The sequence below is a fragment of the Mustela lutreola genome, chromosome 1 (genome assembly GCF_030435805.1).
Source record: "Mustela lutreola isolate mMusLut2 chromosome 1, mMusLut2.pri, whole genome shotgun sequence".
Taxonomy (NCBI): Eukaryota; Metazoa; Chordata; class Mammalia; order Carnivora; family Mustelidae; genus Mustela; species Mustela lutreola.
Window position 1 is genome coordinate 97473384 of NC_081290.1, and position 14525 is coordinate 97487908.

Genomic DNA, 14525 nt, shown 5'->3' on the forward strand with positions numbered 1-14525 from the left:
GATAGAGAGGGAGAAGTGGCTTCCGGGGAGCAGAGAACTCCATGCAGGACTTGATCCCAGGACCCTCGGATCGTGATTTGAGCTGAAGGCAGATGCTTTATGACCTTGCCACCCAGGTGCCCCTGAGAAGAACAATTTCCGAGGGAAGAGGATAGGACTGAGAGGAGGAAGAGAAAGAATAAAATCACAATGATCATGTTCAAGTCCTCTGACTAGTTCTGTTGCCATAGGTGACCCTGGACTAATGTCCTTCCCTTGGAGTACATGCATGTAATGACTTTGGGGATAGCACAACCTGCCCACAAGTGTCACTCAGAAACCACCTGCTAAGGGAAGGACTCTGTGTCAGACTACACTCAGTTGTACTGACGGCGCGTGGGGTGGACCCCACAGCTTGCCTCCGTGGGGATGGATTAATGCTGAAATTGTCAATGGCTCAGCATAGGTCTCCTCCCCCATGGACGTATCAGATTCAGCCGAGCGCAGCAGCCGGCCCCTGATGGAGCAGTACCCTCTTCTGCCTCTTGATCGCTTCCTTCTCCAAGCAGCTTACCTGAAGGGCCGGTGCGAATCGGGTGATTTTTGTGGCTCCGTTTGCCTTATCTGGAACTAAACTGATCATTTCTCCTATTCTGTGCCACTTGGAAAGAAAAAGAAGAAAATGCTACCCAACTGGGAACTCTGAGTTTTCATGAGGGAGAACACAAAGCTTAACGGAATTGGGGCTGAGTAGACAAAGGATGCCATGTAGTGAAAGGACCAGAGGAGAAACCTCAGTAGACGGAACACAGCACACCGCCCCTGGGGAGAGCTGCAGCACGTTCTGGAGGCGCTGAGTACCCGCCGCTCCCTGACAAGGGGCTAACACCTGCCAGTGTGTGCTCAGGCTGATGGACACCTATACCCAGCAAGCAAAAGCACACAGCGTGTATGCGGCTAGTAAATAAGGAAATCACATAAACTAAGGAGCACAAAAGACAGATTATAAAAATTTAAGACATCTACAGGTCCCTAAAAGTGCCTCTGTAAAAAACGTGTGGGCCTATATACAAGAATATGGGGAAAAGGCTTCTCCAGAACATTTTCCCATTACATAACATCAAAAACAAAAGAGATGGAGAGTGTGCACTATATGTGGTCATCTTATTTCTGCAAGGAATAGCAAGTCTCTAAAAATACAAAGAAAAATATTAAAAGCACACAAAAGGGACACACTTATAGAAATGGAGAAACATTTATTCAAATGCTAAAAAGAAGTCTAAGGAAAGAAGCTTCTCTCTCCAAAACTGACTATGGAAGAAGTAAGAAATACTTTAGCTTTCTAGATTTTGTGATAGAAACTTCCCAAACAATGACCTATCTAAAACTGTGAATGGCATAAACTATGAAATGAGCAAAAGGCCAATTCAATTCTGATAGTGATGCAATCAGTATTTATCAGTGTGAGAGGATTTATTTTACAAACAGCATGCGAATGCAGCATGAGAAATGTATCGATAATTAAAAAAAGAGAGAGAGAGAGATTGGACCAATGAGATGACATATTTAGGGAAACCACAGAAGCCTATGGAAACTGATGAGGCACAAAAGCCTCGTTTGAAAAAAAAGTATGTGCCACCATTCAGAAGTTGCTTCAATTTTTTAATAATTGAAATTTACGTGCACCGGTCCACTTGCACCCTTTGTTCTTCTTGAACTACACTGTTTTCTTGTAGCCTCATGTTTACTGAAGCCTAAAATTAGAACTGACAGCAATTCACTGCAACAAAGTGGGCTTCCTCCCCTGCCCGTCCGCCTGCAGCCCATGTCCCATTCATGCCCTAGAAATCCACTCATCTCTCGGTGGTCATCTGCCAAGAGAAGAAAAATAGGGTAGAGATGAAAACACGTCGTTCAGGCAGGGGAGTTGAGAGCGGACCTGCTGGCTTCTCCCTTCCCCCAGTGCCTCCCGTCAGGACCTCACCTCTGCACTGCTGGTCCTCGCTCTTGGCCTCCTCCGACACATCTGACGCCTCCAACAGGAGCTGGTCCAGCACTTGCTTGCACTCTTGCAGTAGTGTAGCTACCGCTTTTTGATTATTCATGACGATTACTCTTCCTCAATGATGAGTCAAGTGTCCCTGGGTCTATGGTGATCAATTACCCAGAAGAAGACATCGATTCTCAATAAAAGAGCCCCTTCAAGGCGGAGGTACCTGGTGAACAAAAGCGAGAAAAAGATGATTAACTGAAGCATCATCAATTATCTGTAAGGCTCAAGCAGGGAGGGATAATAGGGCAAACACATGAAAATACATGACAGCCCCTGAGGACTTTATTAGGGGAGTGTGTGAAATTACTGCAGGGCCTGGTCGGGATGGGCAGCACCTCGAAGGCGTCAGAGAGCAGAAGGGAGAGGCTCCTGGTAGAGACCTTGGTTACCCGCAGTGATGTCAGCGGAATCCCACGAAGCCAAATGAAGTGAATACACCCTATGATTTATGTATCTTCCGCATACTTCACATCGGTGCCTCTGGATCCCAGTGGCACCACACTTTCTGTCTCTCTGGAAGTCTACAGGAAGCATCTGGCTGACAGTTCTAATATTCAGTTTCAAGCACATGGTGATATGAAGTTTACCACTCTCGTAACCCGCTGCTGATTTCCCCTGTGAAGTATTCTTCATGGTACTTAGTATCGCATACTTTGGACCAAGATAGGCAAAGGCGGATGCCAAATTTAAAGCTCTTCACAGCAGGCACCTTGCCAAATAAGATAGAGAAATGATATCTCAGAAAACCCAATTTCCTAGATCTATCATATGGGTGAATTTATCATATGGATGGATGAATCTACTGGTATTGCTATTTAACATATGTACAGTTGAGAGTTTTCATATGCAAATTTGAATATACTGTAATGATCTATGGCAGTCAAGGTAATTTCAAGAACAAAATAAATGACGAACAGTACAAAAATGCCTGGCAAAGTTACTAGATTAACTAGTAACTAGATTAACAAATTAACCGGAAAGTTACTAGATTAACAAATCTTTTTGTCTGTCTTCCCTTTATTAAAGAATATACATCGAAACAAAACAAACTTCCTTTTGTTTTGTTTACAACGAACAAATGAAACAAAGGAACTCTTTCTGAGTTGGCCAGGATGGATTGCGGAGCTGCTGTCTAGTTTAGACACTCTCATAGGCACAAAGAATTTTATTACCAAAGCAAGAAAGACTGAAAGGGGAGAAAGCAACAGTTAAATGGATGGCCCCAGTCCCTTTTTCTCCTAGCTTATACATGCAATGAAGTAATCATCAAAAACATTAAAGCAGTGAATTATTATAGGCTTTGGGATTAACAAGGCCTCACTTTAAGAAGCTAGTTTTGAATTTAAATAGCAAGAAAAAAATTTTTTTCCTATTCTAAGACACAAGAAGAATACAGAATGAAAGATGAGCTAATTGTATAACCTACACATTTCATTTTTCATTCTAACCTGACTGGTATAGTTCATATGCTTTGGATTTTAAAATACACACATATTCTTTACACAGACAAACTGCCAAAGCAAAGTTTTCAGATGTTACAGGCTTGTTTAATTAAAATAATTTTGTGTTGTTGGTAAAGAACACAAGTAGAGTACTTGAATACAAAATTCTTATTACTTGAGAATATTCACAGGTGAGATTGTGAGGAATTAGATACTGGAAGCATTTAAGCATAACTATAAATTAAGTTGCTCTTCTGTTTAATATGTTTCAGAAAGTATTCCTGCATGGTTTGTATTGCTGGACTAAATGGTTTTCAGTGTCTCTTTTAGCTCAAGTGTTTTTAAGTCAATGTTGTGTAGTAAGAGCTGGCCATTAGCTTGCTTTTCTACGAAAGGAATCAAGAAGTAAGGGCTAGTCAGAGAGCTAATTAGTGGACTAGCATGAGGAAGAGGCCGTGTAGCAAAGGCCATTCTAGTCCCAGCATTCCTGAAAAAGGGATATATGGCTAGAATGGGAGGTTAGTATGAAGACTGAGAAATGCAGTTAGCTATGGGTGAATAGGACACATTCACTTTTCTTCAAATAAAAACAAGAAGGGGGTTCTCTTTGCTAGGATCATTTTTAGACCTCCTGTAGGAAGAGGGATATAAGAAGAAAATATGAAGAGTTCATGCACAAAGAAATAAAACTACTGTACTATCATTTTAATAGCATATCACCCCTTTGTCTAAAGGCTTATAGTAAGATCTTATTGGTGCCATATCATCCTCTTAAGGTAGAAAGTCATCTTTTGTTATATTAACAAATTGAAATAAATTTTAATTTCTGTTTCTGTAAATGTTTAAACAGAAATAGCATGGAGAAATGAAAATAAGACTTGGATATAGGAAAACTGTTACACATGTAAGTGTTCAATGGATATTTGTGACTAATTCAACTTCATTCTCTGTCATTAACTATTTGAGAGACCTCTGAGACGCACTTTTGAGACTCATTTTTCGTAACTGTATTTTATGGGGGTCAAGTGGGAACAATTGCTAATATCTTTCCAGGTCTTCTATTGCACACTTAGCAGCCTGTCTGTTGCTGTAGACTATCTGATACTTATTTACCAAATAATTCCTGTCTCTTTGAGAACACTTTATGTATACTTATGTATACTTTTCTCTGTGCCTTAGAAACATTGGCTTGAATCTTACAGGTTGATTACTAAATAAATATAACTCTGCTTTTGTTCCCTCACTTGAAACCCTGATGCCTAATGCCCAGGATCATAAATCTCTTCCTTTTGTCTAAGTGCTGTGAAAGAGAGATAAGCTATGTGGTTCTGTGAGGACAAACAACAGGACTGACCTAATAATTTGGGTAAAACGAGAGCAGGTGAATGGGGGATTCCCTGAGGATGTGATGTTGGAATTAAACTCTGTAAGAAGAACAGGGCTTAATGAAGTTAAAATGGTGAGGAATGGACTTAAGTAGAAAGAAATATAGAGGAAACGAGAGAAGGCTACATTAGTTGAAACAGGGATTAAAAGAGAAAGTTAGTATGAGGTGAGTTTGGAGAGCTAAGCAAGGGCTTTTCAAGGCCCTGTATACCGGTAAGGAATTTTGTGTTTACCCTAAAAGTCGTAGGAAATTACTGGTAGCAGGAGAAACATGACTCCAGATTTGCATCTGGAAAAAGTTCATTCTGTTTTGACTGTAGTGTGTACTGGGGGCAGAGAGAAGAAGGTGATTGCAGGTAGACCAGTCAGACATTTGTTGCCAACAATTTAGGTAAAAAAAAATATCATCAATTTGGACCAGAGTCAGAGGGATTTGGAAAACTGGACAAATTTGAGGACCGTTTAGAGAGTAAATGCAATATTGCTGTTGGATGGATACGAATGGTCTTAAAAACGAGTCCCAAGTTTCTACTTCACCAAGGTTCAAGGTTGAATGGACAAGACATAAATACATCCTAGATTTTGTACTTCTAGCTATAAAGATAGTAAGAAAGATAAGTCCTACTGTCAAGAATAAGTAATTCGATTTTAACCAATAAAGTATTTCTTTAAAAAAAAAGGAAATATTTTTTTGAGATAATTAATGTTTAGTACTTGTGACTATCCAAAATGTACTGAGGATATTCTTTATACTTTTTTTGGAAAGTTATAGCATTTTCTCTTTTCCCTTCAGACTTCAGGAGAGACAATAGGATGAAAATATTGTAACATGAGAAACACTTTAGAATCCAACCATCTGTCCAGACTTGTATGGTTCATTGTTAAGCATAACAGAGGCTGGAGCCTAGGAAATTTTCCTTCAGGCAATAGTCCTGCTGGAAATTTTGGTCAGCTTCCTTTATAAAAGAATCATTTTCAATTTCAACACATTTCAATTTTTGCTCCCTGAACTGTGGCATTCTGTGAGCTGTATATATTTCTAAATTGAATCATGTTAGTTTCCCTCTATTTTTTGTAATATATTGATCATTTTTTCTATTTTGACATCCCCCTATATATTTTTTTTCTAAAAATTAAATAGAGAGAGGCCAGAAAAAGCAATAGGACATACAGATGCCTCTAGAATAACACTAGATACTGAACAAAGTTAGAATCTAAGGCACACATGCATACACATAGCCAAATTGTCATGTACTCATACATTCCATGTTTGATTTTGATACACATGTACTTTATTTCTGTTGGTGATGTAGAATTTAACTGAGTGGCTGAGTTATAATTGACAAATAGCCATCATTAAGAGTCAGCAAATCAGCAGACTATTCAAAGCCCGATTTCTTTTGGCATTTGTGAGTCTTTTTCCTCGGACAATTAATACTAAGGTAATGGGGGTAAATCAGGGAAAATACAAGAATTCCAAATGTATTCCGTGGTCTACTGGCTGCCACCTCTGTAATAATCCACTGGCCAAGCAGTCATAGTCCTTAAGCTAGAAGATGTGGGGAAGCATAAAGAAATAGAAGAGATGGCCTATATTGCCAAGAAGTCTATAATATAATTATAAGACATAAATACATTTAAAATGAACTACACAAGGCACACTAAACACAACTATAGTCTAAAAGCTCAGTTTAAAATATCTTTGTTGTAATTCAATTTATGATTGGTTAGTTTCATAAACAAAGCCACAGAGCTCATTTAATTCATAAGTACATGAATAATTATGCAAAATATACCTTTTCATCTACATTCTAAATCATCTATTGTATTGTTTCTATGAGAAAATGTTTTCTGCTCTCCAGCATAGAACAAGAATGTGTTTCCCCAGTCCACCACTAGCAATGACAATCCAGCTTTTTACACCCTTTCACCATTCCCTGAGCTATCCTGCACACCAACTTTGACCATAGTGCCTCTGGTACTGTTTGGTGCAAGTGGGGAGACAAAAGGAGAAAGAGAAGTTTGACTGGAGTATAAGACAACCATGCAGCTTGGATAGATATGTCTGGGTAATGGCCGTTTTTAGCATTTTCAAACTGAATAAAAAGGGAGAAGAGAAGGCGACTTCTAAGTCATCAAAACCTGAAAGAGTAGATAGACTTCTATTTCTAGCAGTATGGAAGGCTATACACCCTCACCAACATTCTCACTGAAGACAGGCAAAAATGCTGGAGAAGCACTTTAACACTTCTAAAATGTGTCAATAAAATGATAAGAAAGGAAGGTCTACTTAGAAAACATAAACCAAGTAAAAGCTGGAACCCAGAAAATTAACCAACACAGAAACTAGCCTTTGCCTCAAGAGAAATTATAAGCACTCTAAGCCGAAACTTTGGTTTTCGCTATCTAAGAGTGTGGGAAGTTGGGAAATAAAACCCAAGGCCCACCCAAGATGGGACATGTAAGAGGAAACAGTTCCCTTGCATAAAACTGATGTCCTAAAAGGTTGAATTGTCAGTGTAGGATGAGCTAAAGATAAATCCCCATCCTCTCCTGCCACCTCCCAGGAAATCTGCCTGTGGCAAAACCTGCTGCTTTCTGGGAGAGAATGAAATTTTTTGCCTGTGAGAATTTGAAGCCACAAGATCCACAGAACTTCTACCTGATAATTACTTTAAAATAAATTTTTTAAAAATAACCCTAAATTTTCAGGAGGACACACCCTATAAATCCCAACTTACCACATAATGACATCCCTACCTAGGCCTCATGCAGACCTCATGCAAATTCTGAAATTAACTGTGTTTATTGAAAACATGTCAAATACCTAGTCATGTTTTTCATTCATTCTTTAGATTTTATACGACGTTTTTCAAGATCTCCAGAGATAAATAATATTCTAACACCATGTTTGCTATTTAAAATAGCTACAGCAAATAAAAGGTGATTTTACACCTTTGTACACATTTCCATGAAATGTGAATTTCATGGGGGAAAAAAAAGGTCCTAGGTTGGTAGTTTGGTAGTTTTCTCAGGCAATCAGTGGAATGAAACATAATCTTCTCTAAAGGAATCTGACTTCAAACTAAGCGTCAAAGATTTCCACCTATAAAATACCAAGAAATATGAGTATACATGTTTAAAGATCTGAAAGAGTATGTTGAGTGTATGAATTAAGAGCAAAAAACTATAAAAAGGGGGTGCCTGGGTGGCTTAGTGGGTTAAAGCCTCTGCCTTTGGCTCAGGTCATGATCCCAGGGTCCTGGGATTGAGCCCCACATCGAGCTGTCTGCTGAGCAGGGAGCCTGCTTCTCCACCCCCACGCCTGTCTGCCTCTCTGCCTTCTTGTGATCTCTGTCAAATAAATAAATAAAATTCTTTAAAAAAAAAACTATAAAAAGGCACAGGCAGATTGAAAAAGAATCAAATAGAATTTCTATAAAAGAAAAAATAATAATTAAAAATATAAAATTCCATGACTTAGAAAGATTTGATAAAAATAACCAGCTCTGGTTGAAGATAAAAGTTTTAAACTGGTTGATGAATCAGAACATTTAATCTAAAATACAACAAAAGGGGGCGCCTGAGTGGCTCAGTGGGTTGAGCCTCTGCCTTTGGCTCTGGTCATCATCTCAGGGTCCTGGGATGGGCCCCGCATCAGGCTCTCTGCTCAGCGGAGAGCCTGCTTCCCTTCCTCTCTCTCTGCCTGCCTCTCTGCCTACTTGTGATCTCTCTGTCAAATAAATAAAATCTTTAAAACACAACAAAAGAAGACAGAAAAATGGAAAATACAAAAGAGAGGTTAAGAAGCGGAAAGAATTAGGGCACCTGGGTGGCTTAGTTGTTAAGTGTCTGTCTTCAGCTCAGGTCACAGTCCTGGGGTCTTGGGATTGAGCCCTGGATTGTGCTCCCTATTCAGTGGGGAGTCTGCTTCTCTCTCTCCCACTCCCCTGCCTGTGTTCCTTCTTTCACTATATCTCTCTCAGTCATATAAATAAATAAAATCTTAAAAAAAAAAAAAGAAACAAAGGATTGATAGGAAAGCTCTAGAACATGTCTCATTGGAATCCTAGAAGGGAAGAAGAGAAGGAAGCAAAAGAAATGTTTGGAGAGATAAGGACCAAGGACAGGAGAAAGAAAGTAATTAAAATACCCATAATCTTCAGGCAGGCTAAATAAATAAATAAAAATCTATATATAGTAATATCATAGCAAAACTAGGGAACACCAAAGGCATACAGAAGATCTTTAAAGTAGCCAGAGAGAAAAGACAGAATACCTTCAAAGAAACAACAATGAATTTATAGCTACCTACTGAAAAGCAACAATGGAAACTAGAAGATAGTGAGAAGATATCTTCAATATGCTGGGGGAAAAATCTGAAAAATAAAAATATTTTAAAATAAACATAACAGATTCTTACTAACCAAGTCTCTGAAGTATATGCTTTAGATACAAGGAAAGTGATCACAGATGAAAGGTCTGAGATTCAAGTAAAAATAATAAGCAACAAAAATGGTGAATTGTTGGCTAAATGTAAATACTGATTGTATAAAGCTACAACAATAACAATGAGATGAAAAAATAGAAAAATACACATACAAACATAAGGAGCATATATATCAGGAGGACAGTGATTTATGTTAAAGTGTTTTAAGATCTTGGAATTGGTAGAAGGAACAGGGATATTAACTTTATGATAAAAATTTCTAAGATAATCCTTAAAAAATTGAAATAAAACACAACTTTCAAGCTGGTAGAAGGCAAAAAATGAAAAGAAACAAAATAATTCAAAAGAAGGCAAAAGGGGTGCCTTGATAGCTCAGTTGTTTGAGTGTCTGACTCTTGATTTTAGCACAGGTCATGTGCTTGAGATGGGGTCCCACAGTGGGCTCCATGCTCAGTGCAGAGTCTGTTATCTCTCTTCCTCTCCTCCTTCCCCTGCTCACACGTTCTCAATCTCTCTCAAATAAATAAATAAAAATTTTTAAAAGATTTTATTTATTTATTTATTTGGGAGAAGGGCAGGGAGAGAGAGGGAATACAAAGTAGACTCCGTGATGAGCGCAGAGCCCACTGCAGCAGGGCTCCATTCCACAACTGAGAGATATGACTTGAGCTGAAACCAAGAGTCAGATGCTTAACAAACTGAGCAACCCAGGTGTCCCAGGATAAATTTAAAATACAAAATATGATGGTAGAAATAAATTAAAATATATTAGTATTTCAAACAAATATAAGTGAATTAAATGTTACAGTAAAAACATAAAGATAGACTTGATTAAAAAAATAGCTACATGGGGTGCCTGGGTGGCTCAGTGGGTTAAAGCCTCTGCCTTCAGCTCAGGTCATGATCTCAGGGTCCTGGGATCGAGTCCCACATCGGGCTCTCTGCTCATCAGCGAGCCTGCTTCCCTTCCTCTCTCTCTGCCTGCCTCTCTGCCTACTTGTGATCTCTGTCAAATAAATAAATAAAATATTAAAAAAAATAGTTACATGGATTTACTTAAAACATAAGAATTTAAAAAGGCTAAAAGTAGTAAGATAGAAAAAAGATATATTAGAAAAATACTAACTAAAAGAAAGTATAGTTACATTGATATCAGACAAAACAGACTTTAAGGAAAAAAGCACTAATAAAGATAAGAAAGCCACTTTACAGTGATACATGGTTCAGTTCACCAGGAAGGTATAGCAAGCAATTCTAAACTTGTATGCATCTGGAAGCATACCTTTTACTATATATGAAACAAAAAAGTGAAAGAACAATGGAGAAAATATGCAAATACATAATCATAGTGGGAAAATTTAATACACTCCTCTTAGAAACTAATAAATTAAGCAGACTAAAAAAATTGGTAATGATATCATTGATTTGATCAACACAATTAACAAACTTGATCTAATAGATATTTATGAAATTGCAGAATATACATTGTTTTCAAGCATGCCTGGAACATTTATAATAATTTAATGCCTACAGCCATGAGACAAATCTCAACAAATATCAAAAGATTAACAGTATACATATGACACTGTATGTTCAAAAGGCAATTAAGTTGTTAATCAATAACAAAAAACATGTTCATATAGATGGAAATTAAGAAATATACTTCTAAATAACTTGCAAGTCAAAGAAAGAATCATTATGAAATTTAGAGAATATAACAATGCAATGATAAATACTACATGTTAAAATGTGGAATTCAGTCAAAGTGGAACATAGATGAAAATTGATAGCCAAAATAGTTAGAAATAAAGAATGCTGGAAAATTCAAGAGTTAAGCTTGAATAACCAAAAGTAAGAAAAAAATATATGAAAAAAGTAGAAGAAAGGAAATAAAAATAAGAACAGAGATTAATGGAATAAAAAACATATTCAATAGGAAGCTCAACAAAATAAAGTTCTTTCAAAGGACCACTGAAATTGATAAATTGCTAGCAAAACTGATCAAGAGATGGAAAACAAACAAATAGAAGTAGGAATAAAAATCTTAGAAGGGGGTGTGACAGATGCTATGGAAATTTTTAAGAAGTTAATAAGAGAATATGGAAACTTTTTTACTGATAAATTTGAAAATAATAAAATGGGTAATTCCTAGAAAAGTATAAGTTACTTAAAAGAAACCAAGGAGAAACGGAAAACCTGTATGGTCCTAAAAAAATTTTTTTAAAGATTTTATTTATTATTTGACAGAGAGAGATCACAAGTAGGCAGAGAGGCAGGCAGAGAGAGAGAGAGGAGGAAGCAGGCTCCCTGCCGAGCAGAGAGCCTGTGTATGGTCCTAAAATCTTAAAGAATTGTAACTATTAGTTGAAAAATCTTCTTACAAGGAAAATACCAGGAACATACCGTTTAGAAATATTTTACCATTCAATGAGCCAATAAATCCTATCTTATGCAAAATATCTTTTAAATCAGCAACAAGTGGCTAGAAAACACAATTTAATAAAAATACACCACTTACCAGGGCATAAAATATGTAAGGTATAATAAAAAATAATATATGTGTATATATAAATGAAGTAATTTAATAATTCTAAATTTTTAAATTTAAAATTTAAAATTTAAATTTTTTTAAATCTTTTTAAAAAAAAATTATTAACATATAATGTATTATTAGCCCCAGGGGTACAGGTCTGTGAATCACCAGGTTTACACACTTCACAGCACTCACCATAGCACATACCTTCCCCAATGTCCATAATTCAACCACCCTCTCCCTACCCGCTTACCCCCAGCAACCCTCAGTTTGTTTTGTGAGATTGAGAGTCTCTTATGGTTTGTTTCCCGCCCAATTCCATCTTGTTTCATTTATTCTTTTCCTACTCTCCAAACCCCCCATGTTGCCTCTCAACTTCCTTATATCAGGGAGATTATATGATAATTGTCTTTCTCTGATGGACTTATTTTGCTAAGCATAATACCCTCTAGTTCCACCCATGTCGTCACAAATGGCAAGATTTCATTTCTTTTGATGGCTGCATAGTATTCCATTGTATATAGGCACCACATCTTCTTTATCTATTCATCTCGTTGATGGACATCTAGATTCTTTCCATAGTTTGGCTATTGTGGACATTGCTGCTATAAACATTTGGCTGCACTTGTCCCTTCAGATCACTACATTAGTATCTTTAGGGTAAATACCCAATAGTGTGATTGCTGGGTCATAGGGTAGCTCTATTTTCAACTTTTTGAGGACCCTCCATGCTGTTTTCCAGAGTGGCTGCACCAGCTTTCATTCCCAACAACAGTGTAGGAGGGTTCCCCTTTCTCCACATCCTTGCCAGCATCTGTCATTACCTGATTTGTTAATTTTAGCCATTCTGACTGGTGTGAGGTGGTATCTCATTGTGGTTTTGATTTGTATTTCCCTGATGCCAAGTGATGCCAAGTGGAGCACTTTTTCATGTGTCTGTTGGCCATCTGGATGTCTTCTTTGCAGAAATGTCCATTCATTGGACTACATCTTCTTTATCCATTCATCTGTTGCAGGTCATTGTGGCTCTTTCCATAACTTGGCAATTGTGGCCATTGCTGCTATGAACATTGGAGTATTTATGGCCTTTCTTTTCATTACATTTGTATCTTTGGGGTAAATACCCAGTAGTGCAATTGCAAGGTCATAGGGTTGCTCTATTTTTAATTTTTTGAGGAATCTCCACACTTTTTTCCAAAGTGGCTACACCAACTTGCATTCCCACCAATAGTGTAAGAGGGTTCCCCTTTCTCTGCATCCTCTCCTACACTTGTTGTTTCCTGTCCTATTGATTTTTGGCCATTCCATCTGGTGTAAGGTGGTATCTCAATGTAGTTTTGATTTGAATTTCCTAAAGGAGAATATCTAAGGGAGAATCCTTTTGATCCTTTGGTAAGGGAAGAATTTATCAAACTACTTATAGAAAAAGCAAACCACAAAAGATTGATATTTAATTAGAGAGGTAAACTTCTAATTAGTAAAATGACACCATAAAGAAAGTGAAAAGACAAGTCATAAACTGGGAGAAAGTATTTTGTAATGTATATAAACTGACAGAGGATTTCTATTCTGAATATATAAAGAATTCCTATAAGTCAATGAAAAAAAGGACCAATCACATAGTAGAAAAAAAAAATGAGCAAACAGACACTACACACAAGAGAAAGCACTGATGGCCAATGAACATGTGAAATGTGTCCAACCTCATTAGTAATCAGGAAATACAAATTCAAACCATAAACATTCACAACTTCTTGACTGGGAAAAATATTAAGTTGGGTCACAGTCATCAAGAACAGTGTTACTTCCCTTCACCACTGTTGAAAACTACAGTTTGGCATTATTCAGTAAAATAAAAAATGCACACAGTGGGTACACTATGAACCAGTGTTCACTCTTTGGCATGTACTCTAGTTTAGAGAAAATCTTGGACCAGAGTCTAGGAAATACAGACACATTCACAATGACACAGTTTGTAATAGTAAACAAACAAAAGGAAACAATCCATATGTCTCTCCACAGGAAAACAGATTAAAAAACTGAAGTGTATTTATGCACTGGAATAGAATAAGTAAATAAATGAATGAATTATAGTTACATGTAGCAATATACGAATGATACTTGGAAATATAGTAAAGCAAGTCACAGAAGAATACATGCATGACATTTAAAACGTTTATAGCTAAAAAAATATAATATTATAGGATACAAATATATATGGTAAAATTACAAAGAAAAGAAAGGGAATGATAAGCTAAAAATTCACAACAGTGGGTTTATGGAGCAGAGAGTGAAGATGTGCGGGAAGTGTATGAACACAGGAGACTTCAAAGAAAGTGGTATGTTTTTGACTTAGATTACATCTGTGAGCATCTATCATGTTCTGGCTATATTACACCTATTTTAAATTTTTTTGATATTGATTTGACATTTAATGAAAAAATTAAAAAGAGGAGGGTACCTGGGTGGCTTAGTTAGTTAAGCGTCTGCCTTCAGCTCAAGTCATGATCCCAGGGTCCTGGGATGGAGTCCCACATTGGGCTCTGTGCTCAGCACAGGGTCTGCTTCTCCCTCTACCCCTACCTTCTGTTTGTGATCTTTCTTTCAAGCTCTCTCTCTCTCTCTCAAATAAACAAATAAAATCTTTTTTAAAAAATTAAAAATAGGAAAACAGAAACTCAA

General features: G+C 37.1%; 1 protein-coding gene across 5 annotated transcripts in view; it reads right to left on the reverse strand.

Moving 5' to 3' along the window:
* ALPK1 (alpha kinase 1) overlaps window positions 1–14525 on the reverse strand; it is a 123046-nt gene that overhangs the window by 56253 nt on the left and 52268 nt on the right. For all 5 annotated transcript variants that reach the window (XM_059170708.1, XM_059170718.1, XM_059170694.1 and 2 more), the window contains one exon: window positions 1964–2195. In XM_059170708.1, the coding sequence (XP_059026691.1) occupies window positions 1964–2084 (121 nt within the window). In that variant the 5' untranslated portion in view covers window positions 2085–2195. The remainder of the gene's footprint in view (window positions 1–1963; window positions 2196–14525) is intronic.